The sequence below is a fragment of the Paroedura picta genome, chromosome 10 (genome assembly GCF_049243985.1).
Source record: "Paroedura picta isolate Pp20150507F chromosome 10, Ppicta_v3.0, whole genome shotgun sequence".
In the NCBI taxonomy this organism is placed as follows: Eukaryota; Metazoa; Chordata; class Lepidosauria; order Squamata; family Gekkonidae; genus Paroedura; species Paroedura picta.
Window position 1 is genome coordinate 65,886,072 of NC_135378.1, and position 17,544 is coordinate 65,903,615.

The window sequence follows — 17,544 nt, forward strand, 5'->3', positions numbered from 1 at the left end:
GCCTCATCACAGGTTGGATATGGGACCTCCTAGCAGCTGCATTTTGCACCAACTGGAGTTTACAGGTCAAGGACAAGGGCAGGCCAATCTAGAGGGAATTACAGAAGTCCAATCTAGAGGTGCCCATTGCCAATATTAAATATTGTACAGTATAACTGTAATGCCCAGGGCTGACAAGCCAGTAACCCTTTCAATGTTCATGCCTCTCAGTCATTTTTCTCCTTGACGATTTATAGGGACATGAGCCAGTGCTGCTCAGGATACAGTACCGTTGTCACCCAGCTATCAGTGCCATAAGCAACAACTTGTTTTATGATGGAAATCTGTTGGACGGCGTTTCTGAAATGGAACGAAACTCTCTCATAGACTGGTTGCCAGCACTGTGTTTCTACAATGTTAATGGCTTAGAGCAGGTAGGCATTTTATTGGCTTTTAAATCCTGTGTCCTTTTCTCCAGAGGGAACTAACCCAGAGAGCTGTGTGTGTGAAATCACTTCTGTGTTGGGGCAGAGGCAAGTTAACCACAGCATTTTAACCATGAGTTTAGAAACAGTTGCACTGATATGCTAAAAACCTTTATCCTATGTGCAAACTATTTGACACCGATGGCACCCTGTTCCAACCCACCGTGTAATCCCAAGGAGAGTGATACCCTACTAAACCCATTGAACTCAGTCTTCATGGCTTCTCATTGGGTTGGCCATGCCTTGTGTCATTTGAAGTCTGTTTCTTGTTTTCCAGATGGAAAGAGACAATAGCTTTCACAACATGGCAGAATCCTTTTTCACTGTCAAGTTAATCCAGTCTTTAATTGCCAGTGGAATCAAGGGGTCCCTGATTGGGGTGATAACCCTGTATAAATCACAAATGAGCAAGGTGAGTTGTACACACATACAAAATCCATTAGACCAGGGGTCCCCAATCTGAAGCCCGTGGGCCACTTGCAGCCCCCGACCTCTTTCTGTGCAGTCCTCCAACCTATCATCCACAGACCCATACTGTTCTTCCTGCCTCAAAAGGTACCATCTACTGCTGTTCATAATGCTCCTTTCTTGCAAAAAAGACTATAGCAACATTGTTTGTTTGGGTCTCCATGGTTCCTTCGGTCTACTTTTCATCTAAATAAGTAGGTTAATAATTTTGCTCCCATGTGCCAAAAGGTTGGGGACCCCTGCATTAGACCATTTACCAGTGCAGTATTAAGTGTATGTATGTTTCCATTTTTCCTTCTGTTTCAGACAAATTAATCTTCCTTAGACAAACTAACTTTGGTACTTTTGCTAAAAGTTGACACACTGTACTTGGCAAGGATCTGACTCAGTTTTAAACTTGCTATTTCTTCTCAATAGAAAAATCTAGTTTTCATTTACCTGTAACAATCAGTGGATAATGTTTTAATTGGACTTTGTGGATTCAAATTGATTTTTTATATGTTTCATTTTAGGTACAAGTTCTTTAAAAAAGAATCTTGTTTAAAATGAAGTCTGGGCTTAATGCAAACATAGAATCTTTTAAATTAAGGCTAGAACAGTCTGTCAACCTAATCTACTTTACAGGGTCACTGTGAGGATAAAAATGGAGGGGGGTGAGAAACCATGTGTGTCATCTAGGAGGAATACTGGCAGAGGGGGATCTAGTATACAAATAAAAATGGTAAAATGGCATTCCTTTGATCTGCTTACAGATTTGTAACTTGCTAGCTGCAGTGGATGCCGACGCTTCCCAAATTAAAGCTGTCCAGGTGTCCACTGTTGATGCTTTCCAAGGAGCGGAGAAGGAAATCATTGTGTTATCGTGTGTAAGAACAAGACAAGTTGGCTTCATAGACTCAGAGGCAAGAGTGAACGTGGCCCTGACCAGAGGGAAGCGGCATTTATTGATAGTGGGAAATCTGAGCTGTCTGAGAAAGAGCAAATTATGGGGAAGTGTCATTCAACACTGTGCAGGTAAAACAGAGTACTTTTTAAAAAGTGAGCTTTTGTTATGTAAGTATCAGGGAATTGGAGCCATAAAAATAGCCATTTTTGTAAGTGTGTCAAGACGTATCTGTGATTCTTTTGTATATTTTGTGTTGTGGTGGCTCGCATTGCGCTGTAGGGTTGTATAGCATTGCGAGAACGCTGCCATCATTCTCGGTATTGTAATTGTCCTGCTAAACATAACTATTTTAACTTAGAAACAAGTGTTGTGGGGCTTGGGGCCTCGGGCCCCACCTGGAGCATCGGCAGGTGAAATAGACTTTACCCAGTAGGCAAAAGACAGAGTCACACACCCTGGAATGCAGCTGTTTCCAGCACAGAGCCATAGTGTCATCCAGTCCATGCTACAGAATTGTTAACCCCTTCTCCTCTGGGAGCCACCAACATGAGCGGTGCCTTTAGGGCCCACCCAACATTTGTCACACACACTCAAAGGCTTCACTCCTGGAGCCCATCCAGGCTCTCATCAGTAGGGGCAGCTTTGGCTGATGGAGTTAAACTTACTTGACTGGGATCTCTCTTCACTGTTGTCCAGCCAACATACTCATCTGTTTTCTTTACTTGTTTATGAAACTTGCTTTATTTCAAAATGAATTTGGCATGTGGTATGAGGAATTTATTTATTTTATTTTTCACATTTATATACCGCCCTCCCCGAAGGCTCACTCAATTGTCACTCAGGTACTGCAAGTCCAGATTGCGTTTCTTTGGATGTGTTGTACTGGCACAGGGCAATGTATTTAGAACAAAAGGGATAAACTCATGCAAACGGGGGAAGAATTTTCCACCAATTCCCCTTTCCTGCCAGAGATTCTCTACCAACACATGCTGCATCTTATACCAGTTCTAGAGCTCTCCCTAACCTATGGGAGAAATCTGTTCTGCAAGCAATTGTATCTTTTTTAAGATTGACCATTTTATATATAATTGCTTAGTATTGCTGTGTTATTTCTAGGAAGCAAAGATGGATTGCAGAATGCTAGCCAGTGTGAACAGAAATTGAATGACATTCTTAAATCTTACATAGAAAGGAAGAAGGAAGAAGAAAGGAAACAAAAGGAAAAATCTAGAAGTAAATCACTCTCACAGAAAACAGGCGTATAAAATATTTTTCTATATAAATTGTGCAAATGTCAATAACATTATTCTTAAATATAATATTTCACTAGTATATCTAAATTTAGTTACGTGGATGAAAATGTTAATAAAATAATGATACTTATTAAGCTTGGTAGCCAAATAATTCCCAACTATGTATGTCTAGTCATTTGGCATTCCCATTCAATTTTTTTCCTGAATAGTGGTTATTTCAATTGTTGTATTGGTGTCTAAGTTCTCTACAGCAGAATAAAACGAAGGTTTTTAATTATTGTGGATATTTATTTATTTATTTTTATTTCTATACTCCTTCTCCCTGCAAGCGGGCTTGGAACAGTTTACAGTAATAATACAGTTAAAACCAGTTCCCCTCCCCCTACACGTAAATACCCTCTCCTCGGCCGAGCTCACCAGACTGGGAATTGGGAAGCCAAGGGGAAGAAGAGAGGCCCATATAATTTCTGGAGGCCTCAGGGCAATGGCCTCAGAGTGGTGGAAGAGTGCCGTTTTGCAGGCCCTACGGAACTTTGACAGCTCTGTCAGGACCCGGATTTCAGCATGCAACTCATTCCACCAGGTTGGGGACAGGAATTACCAACAGATTGGTGTTAGAGCACATTGCTCTCTGGGGGACATATTGGGAGAGGCAGATTAGATTTGTAAGTTTTTCATGGTTCAGGTTTTTTTTTTAAGAAATAAACTCTAAAAGTGATTGTATCAAGTTAACATTGTCTAACCCAAGACAAGAAAAAAAAAACTTAAGTGGCAGTTTTTAAAATTTTATGCAGATTGCATAATTTGTCACTTTAAAATAATAATAATTTGGCACAAGGCAAGTAGTTGTACAATCAGCACAATTCCTTGTTCTGAATTTCATTTTATATTTCTGATCCAATTGATCTATGCAATATGAGCTATAATATATTAACAGTGATTAAGTTTATAGGGATGTCTACAGCCCATCATCAAACAAGGCATGAGAGACACACTTGGATTTATAGATATAAAATTTTAAAATGCCATATATAGTTATCCTTCCACAAACAAAGAGGTCCAGTTAAATTCAAATAGTGTTAGCTGTTTTAACAACTTATGCTTAAATTGGGTATTGCCTTTCCAATATCTGTAAGACAAGTGGGGGGGGGGGTCACTAGATGGATAACCTGAGGATCTGTGGGATCAGCATGAATATCTTCCAGTCGTTCTACAAACCTCCGTGTACTTTTCTGACACTTTTTCGCCTGTCATGCTGCCTGTCCTGGTTTATCACACTGTTATTCTAAATGCAGCCAAAATGCATTGCAACATACACGAATCATGCATGAAAAGAAGTTTCATTTAAACTTTTGAAAAGTTGGGTTCAATGAAAACCTTAACGATTCTCGAGGGGGGGGGGAGACCTTAGCTTCTTTGCACCCATTTTATCTGTTCAGAGTTTTTCACATGCATTCCCAGTTATTGTGCATCCCTTTTCCAATAACATGCACAGAAAATGTTTAAAAGGCTTTTCCAGAGGTCTCTGAATGCTGCTTCTGCAGTAATGTTCTACTCCTACATAAGTTGCCATTGATATGTTCTTAGAATTATCTTCCACAAATGCTACAAATTCTTTTAAAGATTAGCCACAAAAACTCTCAGTCATTTAACTTTTTCCCATATATAGCATCACAGCCTTCTTCAAGATGGCTTTAAAAATGTGCCTGAATGTATAGAGCAATTTGACTTGACAGATTTCATTCATGAGGCTTTTTTTAATGTTAAAAAGTCTCACTAAAAATCCAGTGTTTCTCACCAAATCTTGTCCATTAGGTGGTGCCAGTGTACTCTGCTGCCCGTACACCAGCCTGAAGAGAATTCAGGATGGTCATCTAATTGTAAGAAAGAAAGAAACATTTGCATAATCTCACATGAATTTAAGATAATTATTCAGATGCCATGCCAGTCGGTTGCCAAAAGACATTGAAGCTGTGCTGAAGGGAACAAAACTTCACGGGGCTCCAGACTTTGCTGCCTGCTTTACTCGAGTTGAAGGGAAAGCTTCGCTATCATATTTGATTATTTTATTTCCTCTAAAGGGCTTCTTTTAACCAAAGCTGTCACCGAAGACGCTAATAAGCAAAGTATGGAAGAAGAAGAAATAGCAGCAGCCTGAATAGCGTCTTTTAAATTACTGGTGACACTCCTGTTCCAGCTCCCTAAAATCTCAATCAACAATCCATTAGAACTCAACAGGAGTAAAACTAAATCCTCATTTAAGTGTATTTATCCGATCTCTTTTCTCTCTTTCAAATGCTAAATCCATTTCAGCATATGCCCCCTTTTCTCTCTCGCCTTTCTCTCAAGCCTGGCAGCCTCCCCTTTTCTTGTAAATATGAAAGATGCTAATCATATGACATATCACGTCTCAGTCGGAGCTCGGAATAAAGACCTGAGATTTGGGATCATTGCCTCCAGACAACAGCTTCATCAGCCGGAAAGTTGGTTTTTTTTCCTCCTTTCCTTCAACTCTCAATCCCTTCTTTGTCTGAGGGAAAATGCAGCCAACTCAAGATACCCTGGCCATATGGTTCACTCTGTATTTTCTTAGTTGAATTCTGAATTGTTTCTGTGACTTGCTAAGGGTTTTTTTTTCTTTTTTCTTTTGGACGGGTATAAAGACATAGTAGCACTAGTTGCGCTGGGACAGCTTTACAGAAGGCGCTGCAAGATACTCATGTGCGTGCAGTTCTTTACTTGCAACTGATTTCTGGTTGAAAGCAGCTTGCAACTATGGGCTTAGTAATTTATTTATTAAAATGCATCCTGCCTCCTTGTGGTCCAAGGTGGCTGATTATAACATTTTTAAAACACACTTCAAACCAAAATAACAAACCCCAAATCTCTTTTTCCCCACAAATGTAATAGAAAATTTAAAAATAACAAACCTCGTGGCTTTCTAGCGTTTTCCATGGACTTCACACATGGAACATCCTATGACATATATTTAACAGGGCAGCAATTTTGCAATCAATGGGACTTACTTTGAATTGTTATATTCAGATTCGTGATGCGAATCATAAATAATTTTTGTTTCCCTTCCTTGGGTACCCACAGGGATCAGTTTATACTGATGCTTTTGATGTAAAGGAACGAATACCGAGTAAGTTATAAAAGTTCTGCCTCTCCAGGGTCAGTAGAGAGATTATTTCGATAAGAACCTGTCAGGTTGTCCAGAGATGTGCTTGCCTCTCCCCCGCCCTTCCCCTCCGTCCCCTTCCCCCAAAGGACCTTTCAACAAATCATTAAATTCTACAGAGGTGGTCAAGCCAGGCCTGCTTTTCATGCATTTCGGGAAGGGGGGGGGGAGAGAGAAAAGAGTCCTTGAAGTTTAGAAGATGCCCAAGGAAAACTCCTTGAATGACATCAAAAGCCCGGGGTTTCCATAGCTGTTGAAGCACGAGAGCCGTGTAAGCCGCACAAAGGCGGGCTGGGGCAGTGGGACTGTCCCGTTGCTCTATCCCAGCACAATTGGGTCACTGAAATGGGGAATTAATTACCATTGGAGAGTGGGCAGCCCATTCAGCGCCGCCTGAGTTTTATTAAACGCCAATATAAATAACAAAACAACTCTTGTGGCTGCACTATTCCGACACGCCAAAGGAAGGATTAGCTTGGGGATTAACATCTTAAAGTCTATGAGACTTTCTGACTCAAGGCTCCGAGCTGGTAATCGTATTTGTCTCCTGGTTCAGCGATTAGTGCTCCGGCTCGCCCGCTCGCTCGCACCTTCGCCTCGCCTCGCCCAATGGCCCTTTTTGCAGGCTCGGTTCTTGGGGGCGGCGGGAGGAGAGGGGGCGCCTCTGCTCACAATCGGCTGTTCTTTTGGCCACGGCCATAGAAGGGCGCGAGGAGGACCGGCATCTCGCGGTCCCGCAGGGCTGGCGCTTCTGGGAAAGGGCCGGGGAGGGGCAGGGCGGCGCTGCAAGGCCGCTCCGGGGAGGCTTGTCCTGCACCTGCCATGCAAATCGCCCCGACGACAAGCGGCGCCAAGACTCCGGATTGGGCTGGGCGGGGGCGGGGGAGGCGAAGAGGCCGCGGCGATCAATGGATGCCTCCGAGCTGCGAAGGTCCACAGGCATCTCCCGGTGAGACCCCAGAAGGGCGCCCATCTGTCGAGCGGCTTCTGGAACCAAGAAACTGAGGCCGGTTGGGGGTGGGGGGGGTGGGAGGGGGGAGACGGGACTGCCACGGAATAAGGCTTGGACCTCTTTGCCCTAAAGCAGGGGTAGTCAAACTGCGTCCCTCCAGATGTCCATGGACTACAATTCCGAATGCTGGCAGGGGCTTCTGGGAATTGTAGTCCATGGACATCTGGAGGGACGCAGTTTGACTACCCCTGCCCTAAAGAGTTCTTAGGCGTTGGTTTGGAGGTTAAGTTAAAACTCCATGCCAAAAAAAAAACAGAAGGGGGGAGGGAGGGAAGGAAGGCGTTTTGCTGACGTTTGGCCCCAACCCTCTGGATTGAATAGGTGTTCTTGTTGAACCCACGAGGTTATAGAGGCGCTGGGTCGCTGGGGGAGCCCCAGCCGGTCTGTAGGTGTGCTGATGCGCACCTTAGATGCAAGTGGACAGCCGTGTGGGTCGGAAGTAGCCCAACAAGATTTGAGTCCAAGGGCACCTTTAAGTTTAGCAAAGATTTCTTCAAGGCGAGAGCTTACGAGTGCGTCGCTTAATATCCGAGGTTGGTTTGATTTTTATCTAACTCAGCCTTTCTCAGCTTTTCTTGCCATTGAGAACTACCCCACCTTTATCCCCGATGGAAACCCAAGTAATTCTCCTGTCCTCCACGTTATCCTCACAACAACCCTGTGCGGTAGGTTCAGCTGAGCGTATGTGACTGGCCCAAAGTCACTCAGCTAGCTTACATGGCGTGCATGGGAATTGGAACCTGGGTCTCCCAGATCTTACTCCACTACCTCATGCTGGCTTTCAAGTCTGTAAGTGCTCCTGGTCAGGGGTAGTCAACCTGTGGTCCTCCAGATGTCCATGGACTTCAATTCCCATGAGCCCCTGCCAGCAACCGCTGGCAGGGGCTCATGGGAATTGTAGTCCATGGACATCTGGAGGACCACAGGTTGACTACCCCTGCTCCTGGTCATACCGCCCCACAGATTAACAGAACATGAGTGCTAGGTGCACACATATGTGTGCACATCCCGTAAGATGGCTGTTCATAAGTCCCAAAAGTGAGAGCGATCCTGTACAAATGCCTAATGAATGTGCTTGAATAGGAACAGGCTTTGGCCAGTTGTAAAGGCCTGTTGTTTAAATGGAGCAAACTACCAAGTCCCCCCAAATATTTTCTGTCTGTCACAGGAATGCGAACCTTCTGCTTTCCAGGGAGCTGTGATGGAGCTCTTTGTACTCTCCCCACCTGCAATGGCTTGAAAACATAAGATGCCAGGGCTTTGGGGGACTGTCCAGTCTGTCTGCATGACCTTAGTACCTCCTTGCCTTCATATTTAATATTATTTCATCTGTTTCCTATGTGAAACTCTGCCGGGTGATAAATATCGGGGAATAATAATAATCCAGACCCCCAAGGCCTTCATCTGTGGCGCGCCGTGTCCTCCTTCAGCGCTACTGCATCGCCTGGAATCCGCAGCCCCCGGAGCAGGCCGGACCCCTAAGCGGACTCTCCCTCCCTCCGTGCTCCGCAGCGCCCCCTCCCGAAGCCGGCAGTGCGGCGGCAGTGCGGCGGCCTCAGCTGCGCCGCCGTGTGCGGTCGGGGGCCGGAGCCCTGTGCTCTGCGCCTAAACTGTCCGTGCTGGGAGGTCGGGCCGGAGGTCGAGGGTCTCCCCGCCCCCTTCGGCCCTTTGTGCTCCCCGCCCCCCCTCCCCCCGCTGCGGCCTTCCCTTGTCCCCTTCGGCCCAAGGCGCCTGCGGTGGAACAGCTTGACCCGGGCCGGGCGCGGCGGACGCGTCGCCTCCTGCTGCCCTCGCCTTGCAAAGCGAGTCCAGCGCCGGGGGTGGGCGGGGCCAAGTAGCCGCGAATGGGGGGGGCGAGCTGGACGCAGGGCTAGTCAAACTGCGGCCCTCCAGATGTCCATGGACTACAATTCCCACGGGCCCCTGCCAGCTCATGGGAATTGTAGTCCATAGACATCTGGAGGGTCGCAGTTTGACTACCCCTGGGAGCACCTTGCAAGGCTCCATCCGCGGCTGCGGTTAAACCCCAGCCCACTCCGGGACATGCGGCTTTAAGGCGGCTTGCAAGGAAGACCAATGTACGCCTGCTCCCCAGCACTTTGCCTCTTGGCGTCCCATTCCGCACACATTGGCCAATGCCCTTTCAATGTGCTTTTTGCAGCTGGATTTTCCTGCGCGGAAAAGGATAATCGACAGGTGCCGTTTCCATCCCTTCCGAGATGCTTTCCTGCTGTTCCAGTGTTCTTTTGTGGAAGGTGGGATGACATAAGACACCTTGATGGTCATACAGGAGAGTGAAATTGTCACCCATTTGCTGTTTTGTGTCACCTATGAACAGTCAGTCTGACGTGCATTTTCAGTGTACCACTTCGGAGAAGGGGGCGGGTTTCATACATAGATCAACATGTTTCCTGTAAAGCGAGGGGACGGTGGAGTCTGTCCATTTCTTCTATGCAGGGTTCCTTCTCCTTTCAGGCGAAGCCCTGACACCTTCAGCCACACCTGGTGAAGCAGTCCACCCCCTCCCCCTGTCCCAGCCTAAAGCTACCAGCAGGAAGGGGTGGGGAACTTTTCTTCCTGCAAAACGGCATTAATAATGCACAGCAATAAAGGTAAGTAGATAAAGGAGGACTGAGGGAGCACTGGTGAAATCAACAAGGTTTTGTTCCTCCTGGTCTGGAGGCCTGAATGGGCAAAGCTAAGTGGCTTACAATATTACTGCTCAGTCAGAGCAGTTTTCTCAGTGCTTTGGTGAGCCCAAAGTCACCCAGCTGGTTGCATGTGGGGGAGTACAGAATCAAACCTGGCAAAGCTGGCCTAAACCTATGAGATTGCAGAGCAATAGGGAGTGAGGGACCAATATCCCAGGCAAACAGTAGCCGGAAAGGCTGTGCGGATATTTCAAACAAGTTTTTAAACCAAAGCAGTGATTTTAGGTGCCCCTGATCTAGTCTCTGCAGCTGTAAGCTCTATCCACCTCTGGCATGGATCCCAGTCTTCTTTTCTTCACAGGCAAGTCCGTCTCTTGTGCTCATTTCTGTTCGGTCTCTACAGCTCTACTATTCCCTGTTTTCTTAACATTTACAGATTCATTTTTTAAAAAGAAAACCAGCCCAAACTAATCGGAATTTAGGGGAAAGCATTATAGAAACTGCAGTAAATGCAGTGGTCTTTAGCGATAGCTTAGTGTCCATAAAGAAAGGTAGGCTAGTTGTCCAAGACTCACAGGCCCCTAGGACCCTTCCCAGGGGACCATTGTTGTTAAGGTGCTGCGCTACTTGGTACATTAGCACAACCTCCTTCCTGGTTGGAGCAACAGCCTGCATCTCTATCCTGCAGTGGCTCTTCCCGACCACTAGGTGTGCTGTGGGTCCGGCCCAGAAGGTCTCAAGAGCAGAAAAATCGAAAAGTGCCTGGAACTGAGCATAGTGGATTGATTCAAGCAGGTCCAGGCAACAGAGACCTACAGTTTTTGTTTGTGTTTGTACTATATAATCAATGGGTAGTTTTATATATACCTTTCAAAGCTCAGGCTCTTCATGATACCCATGGCTATTGCTAATTCCCCATATCTAAATATTCAACAAAAATGAACTTGAGATTCCTTTCCTTATGCAGAAGAGACTGAACAGTGAAGCCAAGGCTGGGACATGTCCCCGATAGAGTTCCAAATAGATGCCTTTGAGAAGCTCTTCACAAGTGGAGCACTGATGTAGCACCCAAGTATCCCAAGTTTGTTTTAGGAAACAAACACCCACACGGCTTCACTAATAGGGTTGAGAAAGCCGTCCATCCAAAGGAGTGTGCTGCCCATGAAAGCTTTTGTCTAGCTGTGCAGGTCTTAAATGGGCCACTGGACCCAAGCTTAGATGACCTTAGGCAATCCATCTTTGCCCTCTAGGGATAATAATGTTGATCTCCTTTACAGGGCAGTTGTAAGGATTGCAGCAGAATAATAAGTGCAAAGGGCCCCGCTGTGTCCAACTACAGGGCTATCTAGTCCAGCATCCTGCTTCGCATAGTGACCAACTGGATGATTCCAGAAAGTTCACAAGCAGGAACAGGGACAACAGCCTGCCTTTGCTCCTTTGTCCTCTGGGGTAGCAACTCTAATCAGATGTCGACAACCTGTGAACATTTGACCGCTTTGGGCCATAATAAGCAGACCTTTTAATTTGTCTTTGAAACACCCACCTAAGATATCATAATACACATTCATAAAGTGTTTTTAATGGGATCCAGGCACTCCACTTCTTAGTCAATGTGTTCACCTAAAAGTCTGCATCTTGTATATGTATATCTTAAATCAGCTTTCTGTGCTTGTAAGAGAAAGATGTGAGTCAGGCCCAGTTTCAAGAGAGGTGCAGGCTTCCGTGGCAGAATGAACGCGAGTCTCCCCATCCTTGCCTGGTGCTCTAATCACCACAGCAATCTACCTGGCCAGGCCAAGTGGATACAAGCGTTCTAGGAGAGTTCATACCCCTCTAAACCCTCTGAATTCAACGGGTTCCGCTTAGGACACTTAACCACTGCACATGCTGCTCCCGTCCTGGCACCAGACAAGGGACAACACCTGGCTTCTGAGTGTTAAAGAGAAGCCAGGTGCTGTCCTGGGTATGGTGCTAGGACAGGAGCAGTGTGAAGTGAAGACATTCACTTGGCAATGAGGACTAGGATATTGAGAATAGGGACGAGACAGAAGCAATTAGTTTTCTGAAGTGTTGTAAGTAACTTTCAGGAGTTTCTAGTCCACTTGTGGGATATAAACGCAATAAACAAATTGATAACTGCAGGCCAACAACATCAAAGGGCCGGGTGCTTCATAATTCCAGCTGGGCTCCTAGGCACCAAATAATGACAACAATAATGCAACCCCCCTTCTAGATAAGATCTAAGGTGTCTTTAACCTGTCCAATGAAGATCATATGACTTCCAGCTGCATTAAAAAAAAAACTCCTCCCCTATTGTGTCCCCTTGGAGTACCTGGTCCTTTAATTCCAGTTAGGTGGCAGTTTTTGCAATGGCTAATGGCTTTCAACCAATACAAGCCATGCCGTTCCGTATATCTATTTTTTTACCCCACCTTTTCTCCAATGAGCTCAAGGTAACATGTGTGTTTCATCCCCCCTCTGTTTTATCCTTGCAACAACCCTAGGAGGTAGGCTATACCACTCTGCCAGCCTCACAGCCAAAGGAAGCTTTATGAATGCAGCTTTGTTCCTGAGGCGTTATGACTCAGTGGTAGAGCACCTGCTTTGTATGCAGAAGATCTCAGGTTCAGGTATCTCCTGCTACATGGATCACATGGAGTGAGAGTGGAATCCTGTACCTGCCTTAAAGACCAATAAGATTTCTAGGGTATAAGTTTCCAAGGGTCCCTTTGTTAGATATGGAAGGAAGTTTAGCCTCCAGAAACCAATACCATGGGAATCTTTAGTCCAGAGGCACCTTTAAGACACTATACATCTGAGGAAGTGTGCTTGCACACCAAGGTTTACATCTTGAATACAACTTTGCTGCTCCGCAGGGCTACCCTCCTGAAGCTACCTGGAAATCTTACTGGTCTTTCAGGTGCTATTGGGTTGGACTCTCCTTCTCCCTCTGCAGACCATGCATCTCCCCACCTGGGGGGGGGGGAGAATCAGTCAGCTGGCCTTTCCACCTGGATCCCACCCTCGGCTAGTACAGCGCCAACCCCCCCCCCCTTGGACAGGTGTGGAGTGCATCAGGCTGGCCACGTGCTCAGCACATCGGCCACCCTTCCTTTACGCCCCCCTCCCTCTGCAGTTTTGCAAACAGATGTCTGCCCTGATGGGAAAGCCACATGTGCCCACGTGCTGCCGGTCCTCTTGAAGACAGCTGAGCCTGGGGGGTGGGCGGCAGGTCAGGAGCGCGCATCTGCCCCGCTTGTCTCTTGCAGCCTCGCCCTCCTTCCCGCGGCCGGCCTGGCCCACCCGGGTGTCCCGGCCCAGCGATCCCCCCTCCGGCTAGAAGGGGGCCCGGGCCGCCAGAGCTGGGCTCGGGCTTCTGGACCCCTTCTCTCCAACCCCGCCCCCCCCCGCACCCGAGGCCTAATGAGCTGCTGAAAGGGAGCAGGTTCCAGCGCGCGTGGCTAGCGGGACTCCCTGATTGGCCAGCTGCGCCTCGCGACCCCCATTCATTAATAAATTAGCGGCACGCTCCAGCCGAGCGCGAGGCACCAATCACACCACGCCGCTGTCCGGCCGCCGCCACGCACTTGCCGGGGATCAGAGGGAGGCGGGCGAGGGGGGGGGGAAATGAGGGGCGCTCCCCCCCCCAGGAGAAAGCGATGAGTGATGATAATGAAAGACCCCGCCTGGGGAGGGGGCCGTCGGGGGTAGGCTTGATTGTTCCCCGCGGGGTATATAAGGGGTTTTAAGGCGAGTCGTGTGCCAGACGCACAGCCGCCGACGCGCCAGCAGCTTCGCTTGGACGGGAGGGTCCGGGCGCGTGCCAGCAGCTCGCCCCGTCGGGTCTCCCTCGCGCTGCGGCGCGTCCAGGCAGGGAGCCCGGCCGCCCGCTCACCCCCCCCCCCCCGCCCCTGCAGAGGCCTCTGGCCCCAGCCCAGCGAGCAACCGGCACCCCTCTCCAGCGGCCAGCAGCGGCGCGGGGCCAAGCTCGGGCCCAAGCGTGCCTCGAGGGGCGGTGCTGCAGACCGCGATCCCCGGCCAAGCCGAGCAGCCAAGTAAGTCCCCCTCCGGGATGGCCGGCCTGGCTGCCAGCCAGCCACGCGCTCCGACGGCGGCCGCCCCTGCCAGGGCTGCGAGGGCTAAGGGCCGACAAGGTCGCGGGGGCTCCCTCGGGCCGCATCCGCGCCGGAGCGTCCCGAAACGAGGGCCGTTTCCCTCCCCTTGCTCCCGGCTGGGGGGGGGGGGCGGTCCCGCTACGTCGCCAGCGAGAGCCCTGCGGAGCCAGGTTAGGCAGAGCCCCCGTCGATTAAAGCTCAAGGAGTCCGTCGCAGGCCTCGCAGCCGGGCCGCTGCGCTGGCTTTCAAAGGGGGCGCGCGGCAGGGGCTCCCCGTCGGACTGGGAAGCCACTAAGGGCCCGGGGGGGGGGGGTCTTCTCGGCCTCGGACCGCTGTGGCGACGCTGACGGCCCGTCTGTTTCCCTCTCTCTCGTGGCAGGATGTTCGTGAAGCCGGAGAGCCTGGAGCTGAAGGAGGAGGAAGCGCTGCTGCTGGCGGCCCGCCCGTCGCCCGCCTCCTCCGGCTCGCTGCCGCCCTTCTCCTCCGGCTCCGAAGGGGAGGACGACGACGAGGAGGAGGAGGAGGAGGAAGAGACAGCGGCGTCCCATGCCCTGTGCGCGGCAGCGGGCCAGGCGGGGGTCGGGGGCGCCGTCCCGCCGCTCCCCCTGCGCCGCCTGTCCTTGAGCCGCAGCCCGGCGTGCAAGCGGCGTGGCGGGAGCCGGGCGCGGAGCGGCTCGCGGTCCTCCAAGACGGCCGAGACGGTGCAGCGGCTGAAGCGGAGCCGGCGCCTGAAGGCCAACAACCGCGAGCGCAACCGCATGCACAACCTGAACGCGGCGCTGGACGCCCTGCGCGAGGTGCTGCCCACCTTCCCCGAGGACGCCAAGCTGACCAAGATCGAGACGCTGCGCTTCGCCCACAACTACATCTGGGCGCTCACCGAGACCCTCCGCCTGGCCGACGGCGGCGCGGGCGTCGGGGGCGGCCTCTTCTCCGGGGCCCTGCTGGCCGGCGCCGCCTGCAGCCCTTCGCCGGCGCCCTCGTCGGCCTCCTCCGCCTCCCACTGGAGCGGCGCCACCAGCCCGGCCCCGTCGGCCTCCTCGGCCGCCTACAGCTGCTCCTTGTCGCCCGCCAGCCCGGCCAGCTCGGCCTCCGAGCTCGACTACTGGCAGCCGGAGCGGGCGCGCTTTGCGCTCGCCGGGGAGCTGATCTGAGCCGACCGCCGCCGGCCCGGCCCTGCCCGACGACTAGATCTCCCGCCGGCGCCTGCTCGGCCCAGCCCGGAATCCCCGGGGGAGGGTGGGAGGCGGGTGAAGAGCTGCCGGAAACGGTTGTGTGAAGGGTTGCCAACACTCGGGAGAAACAAAAGGCTCTGCCTTCCGTGCGGGAAGTTGCCTCTGGCGACCCTCGACGGCCTCCCGGATGCCTTGTGCCCCACAGTTTTGTCCTGGGCTCCTCCGCTGAAAGGCCGGCCTGGTTCCGTCGAGCCCGGCTCCCGCCTTGCAGGCTCCAGGGGCCAGGTGATGTTCACCTCACTCCTCACCATGAAAAAGACTGTATCCATGCATCACTCAAGTACAGGTGCAGGACAGGCCGGGTTGTTGGCATGCCTGGCGGCGCTTGAAGCACCCTACCTGCAGGGGGTCCGCAGTGCCCTGAAACTGGCACCCGGGCCAAGCCTCACCTGCTTGTGTTTCTTCTCCCTCTCTCTCTCTCTCCCTCCCCCCCCCCCCAATTTAGCGACCTCGGCAGCTTCGCAGTCGCCTGGCCGGCAGCATCTGCTTGCCTTCCCACTGCCCGCCTGGAGGCTGTGGGAATTCCACCTGTCAAACCAAACTTTCTCTTTCTGATGTGCACTTTCCCCCCAAATTCCCGCATTGGCCAGGCACAATGTCCTTTGTTTCAGCCCGCACCCCTTCTCTCCCCTCCCCCAAAGCCCTCCCCCCCCCATCCTGCCATCTGCCTCCTTTGACAGCCAGGGGGGGGGCTGTTTAGAAGGAGGAGGAGAACCAACTTGATTGGGGAGCTGTTTGTTTGTTTGTTTGGTAGGAGAGCAGGTTAGAAGTCATTGCATAATTTGTAGGCTTTGTTGGGTCTGAATGCCAGCGTGGAAATTTAGGGCAAACTCTTTATTATGAGGGGGGGGGGCATAGAGGAGGAGAAGAAAGGGGGCGGGATGGGGGGCTCCGAGAGGAGAAAGGGGCTCATGCATTATTTATCTCGACCTTCCCGGAGGCCCGGGAACTCCTCCATTCTTCCGCCAGCTTGAAAATATCACCAGACTGTGAAAACCTCGGCAGACACGGAGCATTACCCGCCTTCAGCCCCACACGTGTTGAGGCTTCTATTTATTACAAAGGACAAGATTTCATGGGGGGGGGGGGATGGGGGTTTGCGTGTGTACCTGTGCGGGGAAGAAATAATGTATTTTTTTGTATATTTCTCAGAGTTTATTCTAGTATGTATTTACAGTTGCCGAACAAGAGGGGTTTGCGCTTGAAGTCAAACACAATTTTATAAATAAAATATCTAATTTTTCATAAGATTTGGTCCTGCTGGCGGTGGCTTTATTCCCGGGGGTGGGGGGGACACTGGCACCCCGGTAGACGAGGCATCCCGTCATGGTTGGCATCTTTCTCAAAGACTCACTTGAAAAGGAGTCCCTGTCGGCTGAAAGGGAAATCATGGCTATGTACACAGTGGCACACGCGCTGTCGGTTTATCTGCTGGCCCGAAGGCAGGAGGAGAGACAAAATGTGCTTCTCTGGGGTGGAGGGGGGGGAACTAAAACGGGGGGACGGAGATCTAGCTGAAGGGCAGTTTGTCAGAGGATGCCAGCCACTCTTGGGGGCAGAGTAAGCCAGGTCAGCGGAGAACCTGCTGGATTTCATACATCCTCCTCCATTGAAAACAAACTGGGGGCTCGAACAAAATTCTGGAGCCATTCTGTACACGTTCAATAATGAACTTCAATTGTTGTTTAGAAGTACATTCTCCTGTTCCACCACGGGAAAATCCAGCTGCAAAAGTACACTGTCAATGCCTTATCCAATGTGTGCAGAATGGGCCCGGGCGCCATCTGCGAATGGACTGAGGTGGCCATAAGGCTGCGGTGCTCCGCAGACTCATCTGGACTTTGGAAAACGAATTTTGAGACCAGGAGCACCCTTAAGACCAACCAAGTTTTATTTAAGGGACAAGCTGCCCTGTGCACAGACCCCTCTCCAGGGCATCTGAAGAAGTGCATGCACACGGAAACCTACACCTTGAAAAAACTTTCTTGGGGTTGACGGTATCACTGGACTCAAAACTTGATTCTGCTGCTTCAGACCAAGACTGCTTCCCACCTGAATCTTGGGGGGGGGGGCATAGGACACTTAATTTCAGCTTCTGCAAAGTGCAGACTGCTGTCCAAAGGTTAGGTACCTTCACAGGAGAGACACGAGCTTAGATTCAACGTATAGCCCCTTTTCTCCCGGGTGGGGATCCAAAACGGTTTCAGCATCACTCTCTCCTTTCCTAATGTTATCCTCACAACAGGAGACACAGGCTGGGAGGAGAGCGAGGGGCCGGC

At 50.4% G+C, this 17,544-nt stretch overlaps 2 protein-coding genes across 15 annotated transcripts in view; both read left to right on the forward strand.

The window, feature by feature from the left end:
- Positions 1-3,348, forward strand: part of ZGRF1 (zinc finger GRF-type containing 1) — a 36,301-nt gene extending 32,953 nt beyond the window's left edge. For 13 of the 14 annotated variants that reach the window (XM_077300572.1, XM_077300571.1, XM_077300567.1 and 10 more), the window contains 4 exons: positions 237-413; positions 742-876; positions 1,685-1,946; positions 2,935-3,348. In XM_077300572.1, coding sequence (XP_077156687.1) covers positions 237-413; positions 742-876; positions 1,685-1,946; positions 2,935-3,083 — 723 coding nt within the window. In that variant the 3' untranslated portion in view covers positions 3,084-3,348. The remainder of the gene's footprint in view (positions 1-236; positions 414-741; positions 877-1,684; positions 1,947-2,934) is intronic. The other variant, XM_077300574.1, reaches the window with a different exon arrangement.
- Positions 3,349-13,690: 10,342 nt separating this feature from the next.
- Positions 13,691-16,451, forward strand: NEUROG2 (neurogenin 2). The gene is made up of 2 exons (XM_077300588.1): positions 13,691-13,970; positions 14,410-16,451. Exon 2 carries the CDS (start codon positions 14,411-14,413, stop codon positions 15,182-15,184), a length of 774 nt encoding a protein of 257 aa, XP_077156703.1. The 5' UTR covers positions 13,691-13,970; position 14,410; the 3' UTR covers positions 15,185-16,451.
- The last annotated feature ends 1,093 nt before the right edge of the window (positions 16,452-17,544 follow it).